Source organism: Betta splendens, chromosome 11 (assembly GCF_900634795.4).
Source record: "Betta splendens chromosome 11, fBetSpl5.4, whole genome shotgun sequence".
NCBI classification, from domain to species: Eukaryota; Metazoa; Chordata; class Actinopteri; order Anabantiformes; family Osphronemidae; genus Betta; species Betta splendens.
The window spans coordinates 4843257-4863849 of record NC_040891.2 but is presented as its reverse complement, the minus strand read 5'-3'; the positions used below and the strand labels follow the sequence as shown (position 1 = coordinate 4863849).

General features: G+C 43.1%; 3 protein-coding genes across 8 annotated transcripts in view; 1 reads left to right on the top strand and 2 right to left on the bottom strand.

Moving 5' to 3' along the window:
• ctdp1 (CTD (carboxy-terminal domain, RNA polymerase II, polypeptide A) phosphatase, subunit 1) overlaps positions 1–3357 on the bottom strand; it is a 33247-nt gene extending 29890 nt beyond the window's left edge. The window contains exons 1-5 of one of the 3 annotated variants that reach the window (XM_029166408.3): positions 2818–3357; positions 1479–1562; positions 720–813; positions 296–424; positions 9–159 (exon numbers count right to left, since the gene is read on the bottom strand). In XM_029166408.3, coding sequence (XP_029022241.1) covers positions 9–159; positions 296–424; positions 720–813; positions 1479–1562; positions 2818–3107 — 748 coding nt within the window. In that variant the 5' untranslated portion in view covers positions 3108–3357. The remainder of the gene's footprint in view (positions 1–8; positions 160–295; positions 425–719; positions 814–1478; positions 1563–2817) is intronic. The other 2 variants (XM_041072771.2, XM_029166406.3) reach the window with 2 other exon arrangements.
• Positions 3358–4294: 937 nt separating this feature from the next.
• Positions 4295–9780, top strand: adck5 (aarF domain containing kinase 5). Of its 4 annotated transcripts, none has more exons than XM_029166410.3 (15): positions 4295–4448; positions 5092–5183; positions 5283–5432; positions 6605–6680; positions 6833–7033; positions 7104–7244; positions 7348–7461; positions 7548–7679; positions 7780–7863; positions 7980–8061; positions 8265–8343; positions 8420–8511; positions 8600–8852; positions 8976–9092; positions 9181–9780. In XM_029166410.3, exons 3-15 carry the CDS (start codon positions 5395–5397, stop codon positions 9281–9283), a joined length of 1512 nt encoding a protein of 503 aa, XP_029022243.1. In that variant the 5' UTR covers positions 4295–4448; positions 5092–5183; positions 5283–5394; the 3' UTR covers positions 9284–9780. The 4 variants fall into 4 exon arrangements, with proteins under 4 accessions (XP_029022243.1, XP_029022242.1, XP_055368744.1 ...); XM_029166409.3 differs by having other exon boundaries at positions 4443–4583; XM_055512769.1 differs by lacking the exons at positions 4295–4448; positions 5092–5183 and adding an exon at positions 5595–5646 and having other exon boundaries at positions 5310–5432; positions 6838–7033.
• A 56-nt stretch (positions 9781–9836) lies between these two features.
• cpsf1 (cleavage and polyadenylation specific factor 1) lies at positions 9837–20215 on the bottom strand. Its single transcript, XM_029166403.3, has 38 exons — positions 19889–20215; positions 19191–19356; positions 19077–19104; positions 18855–18988; positions 18687–18767; positions 18450–18601; positions 18155–18301; positions 17924–18063; positions 17729–17839; positions 17450–17543; positions 17274–17361; positions 16507–16656; positions 16371–16422; positions 16212–16285; positions 16055–16129; positions 15899–15979; positions 15636–15731; positions 15350–15520; positions 14911–15052; positions 14656–14834; positions 14410–14549; positions 14144–14324; positions 13845–14051; positions 13669–13758; positions 13451–13597; positions 13203–13355; positions 12824–12940; positions 12461–12551; positions 12046–12130; positions 11693–11834; positions 11447–11599; positions 11184–11360; positions 10962–11028; positions 10838–10885; positions 10599–10754; positions 10345–10474; positions 10113–10251; positions 9837–10033 (listed from the first exon to the last, which is right to left on the bottom strand). Exons 2-38 carry the CDS (start codon positions 19332–19334, stop codon positions 9986–9988), a joined length of 4410 nt encoding a protein of 1469 aa, XP_029022236.1. The 5' UTR covers positions 19335–19356; positions 19889–20215; the 3' UTR covers positions 9837–9985.
• Between the last annotated feature and the right edge of the window lie 378 nt (positions 20216–20593).

Genomic DNA, 20593 nt, shown 5'->3' with positions numbered 1-20593 from the left:
AAACTCACCAGCAATGGTGTGTGCATAAAGGCGGCTTCCGAATGTGAAGACGTGTAACTCGTAGAGTTTGGCTATTTTCTCAAGGAATTCCTTGCAGTGTGGGCGTAAGCGGGTGTGAAGCATAGGTTCTCCTCGTCCAAGCTGGAAGTGGAAAATGCCCTGGAGGAAACACGAGGCATTAACCGCAACACACTCAGACCCAGGAAAATGGACGCAGGCCCGGCCATCTGTGAGTTTTAGTAGTTCATGCGCATCAGAACACAAACGTTCTGCTGAGAAGATAATGTATTGATACCTTATTGGACATACGCTGGCAGTGCTGTTCGGTGGTGTGGATAAGGGTCTGGTCCAGGTCCACCATGAGGACCAGCTTTTTGTTCCGATGGAGTCGCTGCTGGTCTTCTCTGCCCAGCTGCTCTGCTTGCTGCAGGTGAATGAAGACAGGGCACAGAATATCTGAAAACCTAAGCAACCACTTATATAGAGTTATAAATTTTCCCCACTCGTTTGCAGAATAATCACACTAGTGTGTAAATGACAGCAAAAACACATATGATAGTAAAATATTGATGGCATGTAATGGCATACTCAACTAATTTCAACTGTTTCACTAAACAGGATGTGTTTATTATAAATCCAAGTGCACTTATATATTCTAAATGAATAAACATGATCTGCTGTAAGTAGCTTAGTCTATGTTTCTCCATCATATGACTCACCTCTGAGCTGACCATCAGCTCGGGGACACTGTGCACCATGGAGACTGTTGCTGTGGAGATAGGAGTTTGCTGCCTCCCATTCGTACTCTGCAGCCTTGAGGGGAAAGAACAAAAGTGTGAATTGAGCAATTTGTAGTTTGTGCATCTTTCAGGGTTGCAAACGTATTGTCACTGCAAACAAAGGCCTGAGACAGAATTGCATGTCTTCTTTTGTTCACACCATCAAACCTGCTCCCCTGCTGTTACTGGTTTCTTTTGAGCAAACATTTAAAGCAAGAACAGAAAACACTCCAGCACTCCAACAAATAAGAGGGCAGATTAAGCAAATTTATGATATAAAAAAGGGTGCAAACACTTCTATGACCTAAGATGTACTCAGCTGTGCAAGTGTGAGTGATTGTTGACTGTATATGTGGCCTCTCGCCCAATAGTGGCTGGGGTAGGCTTCAACATAGCGACCCTTACATGCAGGTCAGATGATGGATGAGTGTTTAAATGAGTGAATGGTGCCACCTCAAGGTGTTAAATAAAAGTCAAAAAAGTCATGTATTGAACTTCCCACTCACTGAACGATGCTGAGATACAAATGTGTGATTGTGTGGACTGCTTATTAAATTTCATCGTCATATGGTGGAAATGTTTTTGATTCTCTTGACAACACTGTGAGAAGCCTGAGTGTAATCATCTGCAACCAAACAGGAAAATGAAAACATGTATTTGTATCTGTTTCAAAGTGTCAACAAGTGTGTGTTTCCTCACTGAGTCAGGTCCTGGCCACATTCAGCACACAGGCCCTTCATCACTATCGGATGGCTGCATTCTTCTATTCTGACAATGACACCCCTGAAAAAAGAGAAAATAAACATGTAAATACTGTGAATATTGAAATTTGACATCATTTTGCAGAATTCCTTAAATGAACACATTAAACACATTTGATGCATCATGCAAAGCTCTGGAGTAAATGCAGCACCTGAAGGCATCACAATCCAAACTCTGGTTGTAACACTAAATTACTAAATATCTTTAATAACCTACAACCATACAGACATTAAAGTGATATTAACATTTCGTTTTCATCAACATAACTCTTGGTGAGAAAGCAGACATGTACTGCATTGTTATATTTGTCCACAGATTTGTCCTGTATAATGTGAGGGCTCCTTAAATTCAGACATCAGGTGAGACGTTTTTTAGGATTTTAACATATTGTGTTTCAAGAACGTAGCAGTGGATGAGCACAATGGAGGTATTGTGTGAATGACAGGTCAAAGGTCATCCATATCCACACTGGGATCACTTATTGTGTTTTTACCTCCTTGTACAGCAAAACGTCATTGATCTACACTTAGTATCAGTTCCCTCACCTTCCTATTCAGCTCATATAGGTGTGACATCATATCATTAAAAGGGCTTGAATGAGGGGTGTAGTGTGCGCTGATATCGATAACAATCCAACCACGACAAGGCAGAGCTTCATACGTGATGGAATCAGATATTCTTAAGAAAAACGATAGTGGTTTCCCGAATAAGTTTCATTACGTCTTAATGCTGACGTTAAAGCGGGACCGGCTGCAGCCCGTGGCTAGTGTTGTACCTGTCAACCTGCACAGCCAGTAGACGTCCATGCGTCAAGGCACGTAAATCTAGACGTAAACCTACACTTCACTTCACGACGCTTCGCCTTCAAAATAAAACGACACCAATGTTTTGCCTGCAAGCGAGATGGCGTTGATGAATGTGACGACTAACACATTTAGATCCCGTTTCATACAATGGTGCTTGCAACCTACAGTGTGTTCGTTCTCATGATTTTTACGAGTTTAAAACTATTACAACTATAAACGCAAAAAAAATTAGGTAGAAAGTCCCGGAAGAGCTTTGCTTGTTTTCCTTCAGTAGCTTGACAGGTTACGAGTAAAACGCACGGAGCGTTGTTTGAGTACTAGCTAAACGAGCTAACCTTCACTTAGCGCATATAGCCACTTAGCAACTCAACGTAGCCCACTAGCTTGATGCCGTTACACTGCAGGTGATGCCAGTGTTTGTCAAAAGAAAAACACAGACGGCTGGAGAGCTAACATTAGCGGTGACTCACCCGGGGGGTATGACTTGTCCAAGTTGACAGCATAGCTCCTTCACTACTCCAGCACGGTCCGATTTCACCTTCTTCTCTGGCGCCCTCGCAGGCTCCTTCTCCTGAGACAGGGGAGCACACAGGGCTAGCACGGAATCCACATTGATGAGCGACCCGGGTTTGACTTTCCACTCCAGGAGCCGCAGAGGAGCCGATGCGGACGGCCAGCAGATATCTGCCACCTGCACAGCGGGGCCCTCTGCCGCTGCACCGCCGCCACCGCCGCCAGAATCTGCAGGAGGACCCTCCATCTGCCCCGAACAGCAAAAAAACAACAACAACAACCCTCTAGCTCTCAGCAACAGTCCCCGTGAAACGCACCCGCTGCACCGCGCGATGCCCCGCGACTAATTAAAACTCGCAGACCATGTGAAAGAGGGGGGATTAAAACTAACGTGCTTCCGATTCCAACACAGTAGCCTCCACGGTGTGCCGTGTTCGCTCTTCCCGCCCGTAAACAGGAAAGCGCAACACTGCAGCGACACGGCTCGTTACAGCATCCGGCAGACAAAACACACGTTGACGGCACATTGTTTTCAAAATAAAATTTCAAGCCAAAAACTGGCGCTAAAGCATTATTTGGAACTGTTTAATAATAATTATGTCGCGTCACGCACGCATTAATTAAGTTAACGGCACAGTAATAATAATTCTACAATAATATTATTACAATGCCAGTGAGGAATATGTCTCTTTGTGTAGTTGATCATCCTTATAACCTGTACAGCTTTGATTTTGAAGACAAACCCAAGTTTCCGTTTTGTTATGGCAAATAGTTGGTAATTTAACATTATATTTATTCTGTACACTGACGACACTGGCTTTCGCACGTGACGTTCTGTGTGATGTTATAAACATCTCATCAATCAACATATGGTTATAACATATAAAATATTCTTATGCTGTTTTTTTTTCTTTTCGCAACTTTGCAGAAACCTTGAGGCAATAAATCCACAGAGACCTAGTGATGTAAGATGATGTAACACGAACAAAATACTAGTGTAGTCTCATGTGACTCTGATTTTATGTATTGGAACGATTTACAAACGTAAGCTATGGCTGCACAGTTAACACAGTTTTTATCTGCAGATGCATGTAGATAAAAGATGGCAGATTCTCTTCATCCTGAGGATGTGCGAGAACCGAAATAGACTGTGCGAAACATAGAAACTCTTTTAGGACTTTGTTTATAGGAGGATATACTGTGATCTGTGATCAGACAACATTTCCAGATGCAATGAGTACATGACCCCCGTCAGTATTTCTTTTAACCGCCTTTTGCCATTAGTTCTTTGAAATGTTGTGTACATCTTAACTTTGGATATGTTTTTTTTAGATACATTTAGAATCCTGGTGCCTCACTTCTTATCAGTTGGTGGCGGTAATACAACATTTTGTTGTTTGCCAACCACCAAAATACTAGAACAGGAGGAGGAGAAGAAGAAGACTACGTCACCAAAGACGGCGAAGAAGAAGAAGTAGATAGCCGGGGTCCTAATAGGGGGCGGTAAAGCACCTTTTAAGCATGGCAGCTGCCGTTAAACCACATCGAAGAAGAAGAAGAAGAAGAAGAAACCACCGTTGAAGTTGTGGTAGGTACTTTAGGTAGTCGTTGAGTGAAGGAGGAGGCGACTTTGCTGTATTCCGCTGGCACCAGGAAGGACACTGTGGACCATTATTAATGAGATCCGTAACCGAGAAGCATGACTGAAATGACCCGGGGAGTGGTAAATCTAGCATATATCTGAAATATAACCCACTTTACTAGTAGCATTGGCTAAAGGTAGCTCTCATATTAGCTTTATCTGTTTTTTTCCTATCTCTTATGCTGTGATTTTAAAAGTAGCTAAAACAAACAAACAAATAAATACTAATCTTAAAACGGTTATGTGTCGGAGGAAGCTAAGTTATACTAGCGATAGTGGTCGATGGTCGTGGTTTGGTGTGTTTAAGTGCTCAGGTCCCTGACACCACTGGTATCAGTAAATCAATTTGTCAGCTGCGGAGACATTGTGTCCTCAGATGAAGAGAGTAAACAAAACAACAAAATCTAACAGGGTGTACTGGACACGTTGGCCTTGTTTTGTGCCCATTACCCCCCTTCGGATTTACACACGCATATTTCTGCTTGTGATATGTGCATAGGCACTGCTTCACAATAAATGAACTACAGGATGGCAACATTCACTTCAAGTGTGGTCATGATGACAAAGATGCTTGTTTGTTTCTTTACAGTTAAGGTTGTGTCTGCATCAAGTTTCTCTTCTCAGAAGAAACACAAAACCTGGCTTATCTCTTCAAACAGCTAGATTTTTCAGTTCACTCAGGTATGAAATACTGGTGAGGCCACATTCACAGATTAACCATGTCTCTGTGCTACTGTTCCTGTCTTGATGAAATGGGACTTGGCGCCTTTCTCCTTCCAGGCAGGGCAGGCGCAGAGGGCTGTTATGGAGGACACTTGCCACCGTCTCTATTGGTGTACCTGTGGCCGCTGGGGTCCACTACGCTGTGTCAGATCCCCGAGAGAGAAGGAAGATGAGGATTGTGATTGAAGGATTTGGTCGCTTCTGCAGGTTGGTCTGTACTGTTTAACTTTTAGGTTTTTGCTTATCATCTACTGTATAAGGAATCTACAGGGTGGCTCATCAGACACTATATGCCCCTAAAATACATATTGTGCTGTTAATATAATACACATGAACAGCATACTGACTTTGGCACATCTGATTTTCCAGCAGTTGTCATTCCCTTGGTACAGATTTTACTTGGGCGACCTCCTCATGTAAAGTATGTGTAGGAAACATTACACCACATTTTATGGTTCCTAGTGTTGCTTTGGTGGTGGGTTAGGAGAAGTTAGGACAATAATGTGCAGATCACATCAACCCATATTTTATTCACAGTAGAACATATTTTAAAATTTACATTTAACATTTAACCATTTTGAGGAAATATTGGCTAAAGCTCACCACTGGATGTGTTTAGGAACACTTCTAGAAATCAGAACTGTAAACACAGTTTGCTGTATCACAGAAGAAGTATGTGTTCTTTGGAACGAAGCTCTTTCAAAATGCCCTGAGACAAGATAGAAAACTGTTCTGTGATTAGGGGAACCAATGAATCTCTTTCAGAATGGGTCAAGATTCCTCTCCAGGAACTCCAGCTACTGGTAGCAACTCACTTCCGAGATAGTTACAGAAAAGTTTTAAAACGAAAGCGGCTGCTACACAGTGGTAAACATTAACCTATTCCAATGATTTTTATTTTTATCTGTTGTGCTGCCATCAGATTCAGAATGAGGTAATATTTTCCATGAAATGGATGAAATATGTCAAATGCTGAAATTAAAACATTGTTTATGTTCTATTGTGACTAAATGGGTTGATGGGATTGATATCTAGCTGGTACCTGAAGCTCAACAGGAGCACATCATGCCACAAAACAGGACATTTAATTAACTGTATTGGTTCAGTCAGGGTTCTGACTTTAATTTAAATGGAAATGCTGTAAAAGAGCTGAAGCAGGTAGTTCAGGCTAGGGTTAATGCTGTTCAGTAGAGAGTGCAACTGCCAAATGTTCCATCAAGTCAATGTGTATTTCTGTGTTGGGCCACATGGGTAAGGGTTCACATACCTAAGCACAAAAATAGCTTTTTCTTTAGCACAAAATAGCTTTTTCTTTATCTACCTCTATCTGTAGTTTTAGGATTTTAAGGACATTAAGCATATAATTTGTACGTTCCCAGATCTCTCTATTTTGGAATCCGCATCTCTGTGGATTACTGGTTGACCACTAATGTGGCTCTGCGGGGGATAGATGAGGTAAGTTTCATGTTATTAAAAACAGGCTCAAGGCTCTGTCAGGCTGAGCAAATATGCTGAATATCATCAAGAATAGTAATGTAACACAATGAGTGGTGTCTAAATCTACGCTGTGTGGACGGTCTCGTCTTACATCTGTTCTTCCCTGCTAGAGCAGTCAATCCTACATGGCTAAGATGTCTGCCTGCCACCAGAGAGCAGCAGAGCGTATGGTGAAAGGAGCCGTAAGGAATGGGGGAATATACATTAAACTTGGCCAAGGTCTTTGTTCCTTCAACCACCTCCTACCCCCCGAGTACATACACACCCTGCAAATACTAGAGGACAAAGCCCTGGACTGGCAGTACAAAGAGGTGAGAACTGCAAACAAGCAGAGGGTCATGGTGCACGGTCCTGTGTCCTAAGTGTTTGTGTCTGTCACAGGTGGATGCTCTTTTCTTAGAAGACTTCAACAAGACACCAGCTCAGCTTTTTAAAACCTTTGACTATGAGCCCATAGCTGCTGCCAGCTTGGCACAGGTTCATAAAGCAGAACTGTTTGATGGGACTCCTGTTGCTGTGAAGGTGAGCTCAGATTCTACAAGCTAACTGTATTGATGATCATTTTCACTAGATGGATAGATCACATAAAAGCATGTCTACTAACGAGTCATGATGCTCCTTACAGGTGCAGTACATCGACCTCAGGGACAGATTTGATGGTGATATTAGAACCTTGGAGATTCTATTGGATATTGTTGAGCTCATGCACCCAACCTTCGGATTTCGATGGGTCCTCAAGGTATAGAAATAATTAGATTTTGTTGCTCATCTGCTGTATGTGGTTTACAGGATGTTGTTTTACTGATTCCTTCATTATGTGTGCAGGATCTGAAGGGCACATTGGCCCAAGAGCTGGACTTTGAGAACGAGGCCAAAAATTCAGAGAGGTGTGCAGAGGAGTTGAAACACTTCAAATTTGTAATTGTACCCAAAGTCTTCTGGGAGCAAACTAGCAAGGTGGGATTGTTGTTAATATTACTAGTAATGTTAATGGTACAAAAATGACTGGACCATTTTAACTGTGGCTTCTTCATGTTTATTGTTTTCTCTTTTAAAGAGAGTGCTCACAGCGGAGTTTTGCAGTGGCTGCAAAATCAACAATGTGGAAGAAATTAAAAGACAAGGGTTAAGTCTGAAAGATGTACGTTTGTGTGATCAACAACACACACGATAGATCAGAATGTATAAGCTTTTTGTGCTTATGGTAGTATTGGATACATTCTGGTGCACAGCCCACAATGATTATTTGTCTTTCAGGCTGCAGATAAATTGATCCAAACATTTGCTGAGCAAATATTTTACACCGGTTTTATCCACGCGGACCCTCATCCTGGAAATGGTGGGTATATGAACAGGGGCATTCAAGTGTCTTGGCCCTGATGCCTGTTTGCCCTTTCAATATTGGGTAACCTGGGTTGATCTGGCTGGTCCCACCTATGACTGGGCGAGAGCTGGGTACAGCCTGAAAGGTTTCTAATCTATCACACAGACACCCATTCACTCCCCCCGGCAGCTTCATCAATATGTTTCCTGTGTTGGCAGTTCTAGTGAGACAAGGCCCGGACAACAAGGCCCAGCTGGTGCTGTTAGACCACGGCCTGTACGAATACCTCAGTCAGCGGTAGGATGTGAATGAGTCCATTTAATAAAAAAAGTTTAGCAGTGCATGTGTGTAACAGTGTGATCTTTGACCTTAGAGACAGAGAGGCCCTTTGTAAACTGTGGAGGTCCATAATCCTGCGAGATAAGGCAGGAATGGAAAAGTATTCTAGTGATCTCGGGGTCAAAGGTAAGAAGAGTAAATAAAGTTCTACATTCAACTGATGCAAAAGTTTGTGTTAACAAAATAAAATATACATCTTGATCTTGCTCTGCAGACTACTTCCTCTTCTGTGAGATGTTGCTGCAGCGACCAATCAACATGCGGGAATTGGGTCTGTCCAGCATCTTGAGCAGAGAGGAGACCAGCTACATGCGAAAAATGGCCGTGAACCGTTTCGGGGGCATCATGGAGGTGCTTAAGGCGATGCCTCGGCCCATGCTGCTGGTGTTTAGGAACATCAACACGGTCCGAAGCATCAACATTACACTGGGAGCTCCAGTGGACCGATATTTTGTCATGGCCAAGAGGTTGGTTTAATTAGTGTGAATTTGAGAACTGGGAGAGAACGTACAAACCCCTCACCCCAACTCTCCAAGCGAGTGCTGTCAGACCTTTCTACAGCGTTCTTGATAAGCTACGGTGTGTTTCAGTGCCGTGCGAGGCTGGGGGAGGATTCAGGCGGACAAGGCAGGGATACTGCCCAGGTTCTGGGTCTTCAGCTGGGTGAGGACTACGTGGGAGAATGTCAAGTTTGAACTGGCTTTAAGGTAAATGACCATTTGATGCATTGCTCTGTATTTCTTTACTGTAAATGTTGTCATTGTAGCTACTAAAGCTAATATCACTCCTTCACAGGTCAGAGATGGCAATGATGAGTGTGACACGTTTGTTCCTGAGCCTGCTCTCATACTTCAATCTTGTATCTCTGGATGCTGAAATGTATGAGTACCTGAGATAGAGCTCAGCTCTGCTACATCTGAATGACCAACGATTAAGGACTGACTTAATTTTATGCGCTGTTTGTCTTTAGTTCAGTTCTAACCAAGAAATCACATGAGCAGGTCTGTGAAAATGAACTGTCAAATGTCAGGACTGCACAATACCAAACCTACTCTAGGTTCCAAATTGTCTACTGTTTTTAATGAAAAGAAATGACACATTTCTTCTTTTTTATAATCTGACCAGTTCATAAGGAGGCTGGTGTATTTATTCTGTCTAAACCTATGTTATAGCAGTTGTGTAGTCCTTGCAGACACTTGTAAAGTTTAGTACTTGCACCTACTAAGTAAACTGAACACTAGCAGCGCAGCGCTTTTCCTTGAGTGGGGAAAGGGTTAAATATGAAACCACTTCCTGGTTTTGCCTGTAAGATCTAAGAGTGAGAAGACTCACTTGTCAAAGAACTGTTCACCTAAAAATGTGTTGAAATATTCAAAATAAAGTCTTCTACCTCCATTTCCTCACCACTTCACTGGCTCAACCTCAGTGAACACAGTCAACATACACAAACACAATTTTCAAGATCATTTTAATACAAAATATAAGAAAACATGGCTGCTGTCTTTTTTTTAGAAACAAGAAAATGGAGAAAAAGATTTTCACAGAGATGACATTATAAAGCAGTTTCCACCTTAAACGGCTTTCAGTGGGAATGTTGCTCTTAGAAATGAGCCGTTACTCTGTCAACATCCAGAAGGTCGTCCAGGATCTGGGGGGAGACGGTGGATCGGATCAGATCAAATCAGCTTAAGACCTCACTGTGTTTCATTTCCTGCAGGTGTACTCACTATGTCCTGAGTAGTTCCGATCTTCTTAGCCAGCTCGCTGCGCTCCATTGTGCTGAGGTACAAGTACTTGTTGAGAAGTTCTCCATCCAAAATGTTTCTCACAGCGTTCTGCAGACCTCGTCTGTCGCTGTGCAGCATTCTGCATGAGGGATATTACATTTTTATCATTAGCAAAACCTTTATTATATTATTTATCATAAAGTTAAAGGTTCTTTTATGTGCAGATATGAACCTGAAGGCCTTTGGGTTGAGGCCGGCGTGATGAGGCAGCATGGTGGTCAGGGCGTTCTGTAACATCAGCAGGCGGCGGTAGGTCTTCTCCTGCATGGGGAGGAGCAGGCCGATTCCTCCATCTAAGGTTGCTGTGGCAACACAGATGGTTAACATCACATATGTTGGTGTTGAAGCTCAGCAACTGGCTTCAAGAGCATCATTTGCAACAATCGGTTCTTATAGTTTGAGAAGATGGGAATCCTGGTCGCTTACCAAACCACGTGATGTGCTTGTTGTCCCAGGTCAGAGACTTCTTGCTGCCAGCATCCAGGGATCCTCTGCAGGGCATTCGCCAGAAGGTGTTGATGTTGGCCCCGGCGTTAAAGTCAGCTCTCCTCAGCAGTCGCATTCCTCCAAAGCTCTCTTTGGCTGCAGGCACAGAGCCAGGGTTACATGGCTGGAGATGCACTGAACAGTTACATCACAATAGTGGCTCTAACAATGAGACTTACCTTCAGGTAAATACATGTACACAAAGAGGTTTTTGTCTCGATCGGACACTGAAAGAAGAAGAAAACAATGAGCACAGAACAAAATGTTTTGAAATAGAACTGATCTGAAGGGGAGAGTTCTCACCCAAAAAGCCAAGCTGGTTGTTATCCACCATAAACTCAATGCTGTAGACCTCCAACGGCTTTGCATCCTGGCACCAAAACAAACAGTTCAATCTAAATACATCTTCAGTTTTACACTAAGCTGAAACCAAGCCACTACTAAGTCACATTATCAACACTTGTGTAATACATAACACCATAATATATATAATTCATCTCGAGGCCCAGTGTGTCGGCTCCTCACCCTGCTGACGAGAGACAGTGTCTTGCTCTCTTCCTGGTAGCGCAACAGTGAGATGCTCTTCATCAGGTCGGCAGCCAGGATGAAGTTTTTAATGCTGAACATCTGGTGGATGTAGAGCTGAGTGTCGATGAAGGCCATGCCGGTCAGGTCATTGTCCTTTAGGACCCACAGGAAGATCTGGGGAAACACAGAGGATATTACGCTCTGCTACAGACGCATGTTTGATGAGACAGCGGCTGTTGTGATGCGACAGTGTGTGAGACCTTCTGTCCGATGGCAGACACCAAGTACCCGTGGCAGTGACACAGAGCCGTCACCGGCCCCTTCTGTTCCTTCTCGTACAGCACTTTGAACTTGTTCTTGGTGAGTGGCTGGCCTGGCTCTGGCACCACTTCAATCACATCCAGGATCAAAATCTGCACACAAGCATATAGCAGCATAAAGAAAATGGTTTTGTTTTTATTATCATCCCGTCCAACACTACTGTGCTGCAGTCACATGGCCCTTACCCGGCCCCGGCAGGTGACCTCCTCTCCCTGCATCAGGCAGGTCCCTGCTGCGACATAGCCCTTCAGTCCAGACACTGTCTCCTGACTCCTCAGCGCCACCGTCTTCATGCAGGTCACGTGTTCCCACTCCTCCAGGTCGATCCTTGGGAAAACAAAGAAGCAGCATAAATCTATAAGCGTGCACCTAAACCTAGGAGATGGAGGTAGGAGCTAGGACCTGACCTAGGAGTTTCAATTAAACCTACAAATAACTAAAAAAACATAGTCTTTCAGTGGAACACAACACAAACACACAAAACATAATTGTGCAAGCTGCACTTCAGGTTTCTAACTAAGAAGCCAAGTGTGTTTACCTTGTGTTGGGAATGGCCTCCCAGCTGACTGGAGAGATGAGCTGGATGGAGAACTTCTCCTGCTGAGGATTAATGTAACGTTCATCTGCGAAATGACAGGAAACAACAACTGTAACAAATCTCACTCGTGCTTATTTTCAACCGCTTTGTCCCTTTAAAGAGGCGGAGGGCAAACACCAGTCCATGTCACCATTCCATCACATGACCACACACATACAGACAATCACTAACATTTCTGCTGCGGACAATTTAGAGTCTTCACTCAACCTGACAGGATGTCTTTAGATTGTGGAAGGAATCACAGGGAGAACATGAAAGCTCCAGATGCATAAAGATGTGAAACTAAGAGAAGGCAGGAGGCGCTAACGCCAGTCATGCAAACAAAAAGTTGTGTGTGCACGTGTTCACATCTAACCTCGTTCTATGACTTCATACTCTTTCTCCTCTCCAGTCATTCTTGGGATGCGAGTGCAGGGCTCCTTTACACTGGTGCACACCGCATACACCTAAGAAAAGCCAAAATCACACAGAAGAACCTCACTTCAAAGACTAATCCTTTCAAAGTCACCCACATTGATTTTTTTCCCCCCTTCTTGCTGTAAGAAAACTTTAAGGCCGGGGGGGGCTTTCATCTCTAACTTTTCAAAGGAGCCCGATCAATAGGCCTTTTCTTTTGCATCCCATTATGCAGGTGTGCCAGAGTGAGAAATGTGTTTCAGCTTGAATTTGTGTCACGTCGTTGATGTGGGGCTGAGAGAGGAAGGGGGAGGAGACCCGCCTTGGATTCCACATGGTAGGAGACGTAGTGGACGGTGCATCTCAGGGGGATTTTCCGCACTGGCCATGGGGCGTCGTAGGAGAGGTAGGTGGGCAGGACGCTGATCCTCAGCTCACCCTTTGAGAACAAACAACAACAACACAAATATTAAAAATTGTTGTTCGTTTTTAGTTTAGCAGCTTGTATTTTGAAGTAGATAAAATTGTATCTGCAAAAACTAATCTATGAAAAAAAAAAACATTTCTCAGTGTTTTAACACAAAATCTAAGTTTGTACTTCTGTCCCTGTTCCCAGTGGAATCTTGCCTTTCAACATTACACAGAAAGGAGAATCTACTGAAGTCGGTGCCACAGAAAGAGAATAGACTTCCTCTGTCTACCTGTTTGTTGAAGTACAGGAAACCTTTGGGACAATTGATGTTGTGGAAAGGAGAGAAAGACTCGATGGAGCCGTCAATAGTCATGGGGTGAAGCCTCATGGCTCCGCGAGAGGTGATCAGCATCCAGTGAGGAGATGGACCACAGATAAACACCTATAAACAAACAAAAATGTGGAAATGACTTGTCTAATAGTAAACAGCAAAACCAAAGTTACTTCAGGTGTTGTGATGAAGATGAGGAGGCGTACCCCAGAGTATCCAGAAATGTCCTCAAAGTATCTGAACCTGGCAGTCCGACTCTTCAGAGCTGAACTGTCCTCGGTAGCGCCGCTTTCTGCTTTCTTATCTTTCCTGACTTTTGACTTTTTCTCTCTGAAGTTAATATTATGGGGCACCTGTGCGAAATGGACATCGTTAATATTCAGAAAAGTGATTTCAAGTAGCCCATCGGCCTCTCGGCTCTTACTTTTTTGAAGCGGACTTTGAGGTTGTTTTGTGGCTGCTGCTGATCATATGGAAACGCTTCATAGATCAGAAGCTCCTGGTCCACATGGACCTAGGAAGGGAGGAGGAGGATCCACTTTTATTTTCACCCTTACAATGCAGTGAAAACCAACATAATGCCTCAAAGCAAAAACCCACCAGTAGATACGGTCTGCTCTGATTGTTGCCAAGTGAAACCAAGGCAACTTCTTTCACTAATGGGATGTCTCCTTGTCGCGTAACTTCTTCCTTTTTGCCCTCGCCCTGTGTTGCCGACTGGCCTGATGAACTGTCAACCAGCACCCTTTGACCAACAGGAAAGTTCTTGACAAGGAAAACCAACCTCCAATCTGGGAGCTGGTAAATCTATCAGCACCAAGGGGAAAAGAGTAAATGTAAAACCAGGTTAACGACAAACATAAATCTGATTACCAAGAAAAGCTAACGATAGCCCATACCTCCATGACGCCATTTTCCCTGATGATCATACACCAGTGTGTGGGCTCTGCTTTAACTGAGCTTCCATCACTTCCAGAAGGTCCTGCTGCAAAAGTGCTGCGGCTGATGTCCTCCTTTGCAGGTGCTGCATTAGCGTTAGAGTCTCCATACAGCATTTCCTCTTCATCATCCACTGTATTGCTACAAATAAAACAGCAACTCAGCCCATCGCATCACATCACTTCCACAATTAATGCATCAGCACAGAGCTGATGAGGTTCCTCACCTAAGGTCCTGGATGATGGTCTCTGCTTCAGACTGACCCCTGATGAGCGTGTCCTCTATGACGGAGCAGCTCACTTTGTTTTCCGTGGTGAACATGCCGCTCACGTCTCGATAGGCGCACAGCGCGATCATGCGTGATTGCTGTTGTAGATAAACCAGTTGAAACCAGGATGCAGGCAAACATTTATGATGACCATCAGAGGGCAGACTTGTCAAACACAAATCGAACAAGTGGACTTTTACTCACGGTGGGGATCTGCGGTTTCTGCAGGGCCAGCCGATGCGTCTTCCCCATATACGAATCACTCTTCAGCACAAACATTGTGACCACCCCATCTGCAGTCATGATTACCACATAAGGGTCGGCCACGGAGCAGTGCACTATCGGGGAGCCCAGGTCCACTGGTATGAAGTGGAGCTGTGTCACTGAAAGATAACGTCAGTCAGAGGCTTAGATACAAAATACACAATGACTGACATTTCCCATTTTTGCGCCTCTTACCTCCTTCCAGCAGCCGTATGCCCATGGGAGACACTTGAATGATGTACTTGTTGTCACCGATGTTTCCAGCGAACACTGTAGGCCCCTGAGTGGCGAAACCACTTGTGTCCAGCTCCATGATCTCCTGCCCAGTCTGAAGGATCTACATAAAAACACAAATTAAGTAAGTAATTAAGTAATTCAAAAAAATCCATTGCACATCACTGAAACAAAGGGAGATAAATTATTTCTTAAATACTGTGTAAATTTTAAGGAGACAATTTTTAGTTTGAAGTGACTCCAAAAGTAGTATATTAAATCCGAGGTGAATTTTTTTTTAATGACAAGGGACATTGGCAGCAAGATGAAAAGACAAGCTACTGTATATGTAAGGTCTTTTATGTTTTAATTTGTTCAAATAACTGCACAGACATGAAATGAACCAACTGTTTATTTTTACCATGGTGGAATCTTCTCTGCTCAGAATCAGGAACCCATGCTTCTTCAAATCATCCTCCAGAGGAGGCTCTGTCTTCTCTTCCTCCTTCTCCTCTTTCTCTTTCTGTCCCTCTTCGCCGCTCTCACCAGCTTCAGTCTCTGCCCCGTCCTCTGAATCATCATTTTTTGCAGCCTGGGCAAGGAGCAGTCAACGTCATATACATAAACGTTTGGGCTCTGCGTACCCAAACATTGTGAAGACTAATTACTGTGGAACCCTGAATTTATAAGTCGGAAAATCACAATACCTTTTTGTCTTCCTTGACCTCATTCGAGATGACGGTCCACATGTCGTGACAACCAGGCAACTCAAACGTGGTAACTACTTGGGGTCGAATGCTTCTCTGAGGGTGGGACGAAAACAAACCAAGGTGAGAGAAAAATATAAATCAGAGGGCAACAAATTGTTTTTGTGTTTTGTGTGTGGATGTCAGCTTGTGTCTGGGGTTTTACAAACTACTCCGTTCGACCACATGCATTTTAGGCAGACAATTCAAAGGCAAGAACCAACCTGAAGCACAGAGAGCGCGCCATTCTTGCCATAGCCAGAGCACACCACGACCTCCAGGTCAGGCTCAGGGTTGCTCTGAAACTGTGGGGAACATAATGTTACTATCTACTAATACAATCTTCTTACATCATCTACAGAGATTGTGCATGTTAATACCTCTTCTGATAAGAAAGCAGGTTCACCCATGGAGGCGTTTGCACAAGGTCCAATGTTTAGTAAACTATCACACACCTGAAAGGAAACACAGCAAAGACATTCTCAACAATACTGCTGCTACAACTACTGTTATATAGTAGTTTGTGTGCATCTCTACCTCAAAGGAGTAGGTGGCCAGCTGGGTGCCTGACTGGGCCTCACTTCCATAGACTTCTATCTCATCTATCTCATCTGTCACAACAAAGAAAATTTAAAGCAGGACTTGGATCAACAGATCACACAATTATTTGCGGCACAGACTTTTTATTGAGCGTACCTGTCCAGTTCGTGGAGGATTCCATCCGTTTCTTTTTGTTTGGTGGTTCCTCCTGGAAAGCAGTGGTAGTGGTTTAAATTATTTCTAACCAAGCCATAATGTATTATTTGCTCTGCGCCAATTCTTAGCAATTTACCTGTTTGTCGTTCTCCTTCTCTTTTTCTTTCTCCTGCTTATCTTTGCTCTCCTCCAGGGGCGTCTCCTGGAGTTTTTCTGTGTACTTCAGAAGCAAAGAGTTTCCAAGGCGGGAACCGAGGAAGAGGTAGCCAGGCTCCATGGTCACCATCTGCAGGAGAATGACAATGAGGAGTGTGAAGCATCAGTATGACAAGCTGTGCCAATATTCCAAACAGCTGTACGGATATACATTATTAAAGTGGCTATGTCCTTTTATCACTGTGGCAGAATGCCATTATTCCAAATACATTACAGCGATAACACACATTCTGGACATATTATTAGATTTTTCCTATCCCTCATTCTTGCTTGAATAACAGCAGCCATCTGTGCCCAAGGAAATTCCAACTGCCTTACAAGTGTTTGGTATACACAGTCACATCCAATGCTATTGCTTTCGGGCTTGATAAATCACACAGTATGTGCTCAGTGTATGCATTTGCATGTTCTCCTCCCTGCATTTGTGCACTCAGGCAAAAATGTTCCACTTTGCATATTTATGAGGCCACAGGTGTAAAATCCACATTGCGATTGTGCAATATTACGTTTATTGAAAGAATAAGTCTTCGGTGTGCACCCTTAGCAGATCACATTGTACACATTCATACACATGAACATTTAACAAAAATCAGGTCCGTGGTGTAAAAATGCTAAAATCCTGATAAAATCCTAATGTGCTTCTGTATCATCAGACCGGGGTTGCCAATAGCAACCAGCAGGACTTACACAGGTTGTGAGGACACTGGCAGCCGCCTTGTCAAAGTGAAAAGCCCGAACACTCCTCATGCCATCAGTAATTAAGGTCAACACATAACTGTAAGATGAGAGGAAAGCTGTCAGTGAGGAAAGATGATGAATGTCAGGTCTGCTCGTGTGTTTTACTGGTGATTACTCTGACTTACATTTCCCCTCCTTTTAATGAGATGACCATCTTATCATAGGCTATGAAATCAGCCTGGGAGCAGTCTAGTGTGATTTTCACTTCATCTTGTGTACCTGTGGAAACCAAACATAGTGTAATATTAAAACGGTATATACACTTACCAAGCACACGCTGTTTGAATATGTCCCTTAATTATTTCCTTCATTGTCACCAAATGTTTGCTGATAAAGGGTTTTGCTGTGGCTTGCATGCTGTAAATAAACTTTTTTGGCATGCTCTGTTTTCACAGTATGCTTACGCAGTGGGAAGGCTGTGGTCCCATTCGTCTGAGAATTCAGAGAAACTCCATATGGTGGAACACTCTGGTTCAAATACAGCAGCGAATTTACAGCAAACACCACCACACCACCTGGAGAGAAATTCATAGAGGTTTTGTTTTATATATTTTGGAATCCAAGTTGTTATGATATACAAAAAAATGGAGGAAACTCACCTATGGGTTTGGGAACAGCCATGACCTGAGTACAGTCAAAGGGCAGATTACTGAGAGACCAGATAACAGGGTGGACCTTCTGCATGATGTTGAGGGAGATGGCAACAATGCTGCAAGTGTCCTGACGCACAGCCACACGCCTGAGAGTGCAACAAACACAAGGTGTGAATGTTATATAAACTAGTTTGAAGAACAAATGTTGCTGTACAGTTCATAATGTAGTTGACTGACCCAGGCCATGTCTGGTTGGGCTCAAACAGTATGAGCAATGTAGGCTCATAGTAGCCATGAAGGAACTTCATGTCAATGATATTTAACAGCTTCTCATCCAGTTCGCGGACATCTATGATGTAGCTGGGTAAAAAGCTTGATTTAGGCCTGTGGATGAGATGCACAGACAACTTTTGAATATCAATCCAAGTAGGAGCAGGATAGTAGAAAGTGAAATTTAGTTTTTGGGTTAAAACTTCCATCAAATATGTTAAAACCACGAATGAGCAGAGTGAAAAGTGAAATGCAGGCATACCCTTCTCCAACTCCACCTTCCTGTTCATCCGTTAGTGTGTCTTTTCGGAATGGCAACACTACAAGCTTGGTACCATAAATAAGCATGACAGCACAGCGATTCTCTGGATCAACACGAACAATGGGGATATGTACATTCTGTACAAAGCCATCCTGAAAAACAAAACGTTCATTTCTTTAACATCTCATAACTTATGCTGAAGCAAGTTAAAGTATCATTGTGTTTAATGTCACCTACTCTGAGCTCTGGCTCCTCAAAGTAATGAAGAGAAAGGGTCTTGAGGTCATGTGTCCCAGGGTCATACTCCACTACAGACAACTGGTGATGCCACAAACACAACCACATGTGAGTCCACGTTATATTGAATTCAAAACTTCAGACAGTGGACAGTGCAGATGGTGGTACCTTTGCATCTTTGAAACTGAGGAGGAGGGCATCTCTGTTGGCTCCCACAAGCTGTACACTGGCCATGGACATAACATTGCCAAAGAGAGAAAAGGAGGCCACCTGTTCCAGTTTCTCCTTTCGAGACTTAGAATCTGGACAAGCAAAGTTAAGTTTGTCTGTGAATACCTGTGTTTATTACCATTAGTAACATCTGTGTGCCATGTCAGTGTCTGGATGTACCTGAAGACTTGTCAGTCTTTGATGTGCTCTGTAATAATGACAAAAATGTGACACATCAGTCATCAAAATGCGTTTGGATCAAATAAAGCAAACGACAATTACAGATACAGTTACCTCCACATCGTGAATAATCCGGTACACAAAGAGCTGGGATGTTCCAGCGACGACCAAATTCCTCTCCTTACTCGAAATGAAGTTGCAGTAAACCGAAAACTCCACAGCAGTGGGAGTGTGGGCTTGTCTGTACACAGCATACATCCTGAAAGCCTGTTCTCAGCATCTGACAGGTAGGAAGAGTCACGTCAGGATCTTTAGCACTGTTCAGCCAAGTAAACCAACCTCTTGGCTTCCAATGTAAACGAAGCTAACGCTGGCTCAGAATAAGAAACTGTTATGAAGAAACATCCTACATTTTTATATGTAGGCACTGATAACTTTATATCATTAATATGTTCTGCCGTAGTTTGCAGCCATTAAAGAAGTTTAAGCCTTGCTCTATTTACACATGTCAGAGCTGTAAAAAGATGCTTCATGTTAAGTGCGCGCTAACATTTAACTTTAGATTTATTTACCTTTAAGTTCAAACGTTACGCTTTCTATGCAGAGACACTTTGTATATACTGTGACCCGAAATTAGTACCAACCATTAGGTCAAATTATTGTGGCAAACGTGTGTCTGTAACACTGCTAACTGTTAGCTTGAGCTAACTAATGTATGGGGAAGCGTTGCTAGCAGAGCATTAATGCATCACATTAGGTTGCTTCCATGTAGATCCGGCGGTATAAATGACGAATTAAACCTGTCTACATACCTATATCACTCAGGATGTGTAGCTTTATTATTCCTTCCTCTGTTCACATTTAGAATGTCATATTTGTGGTTTACAATCACAAGCTAGCTATCCAATAGCCAGGTAAGCTAGCAGTTAGCCGGTTGTTTTGTGGCTGCGCCAGTGTTCTTCTTCGGCTTTTCTTTTTCCATCAGACGTGGGGCTCGCGCGCCTAATACCGCCCCCAATGTTTTAAAAAGGTCATAGCAAGTGGTTCAAAAGACGTGGATATTTAAAAACTTTTCAATTTTGAAATTCAGACTGGAGTCTCCTGATTTACATTCTGTGGAAAACCCCCTGTATCTACCTGCTAGGATGCAAACTCGAAATTGACGACAGTTGCTAAGGATTTTTTCCCTTGTGGAAGTCTTGGGTGCCGTTGATGTGGTCTCATGGGCTCTTTGTTGTCCCTCAGCTCATCAGGGTTATAATGACCTGACCTTATTTTACTTTCTAAAACAACTAAAGGCTTTAAAAATACCCCTAAAAAGAATAGAAGACAACTGTAGTACACAGGACAATTCAGCATTATGTTCTATATATTTACATTTAGGCCTTTGACACACATCACATAAGACACTTTAGCATAAAGACCAGAAGAACTCTTTAGGCAGTCACGTTTACAAGACTTCCAACATTTGAGGGATAAATAGTACAAAACAAACCAGTCTACACTTAAGGTATAGA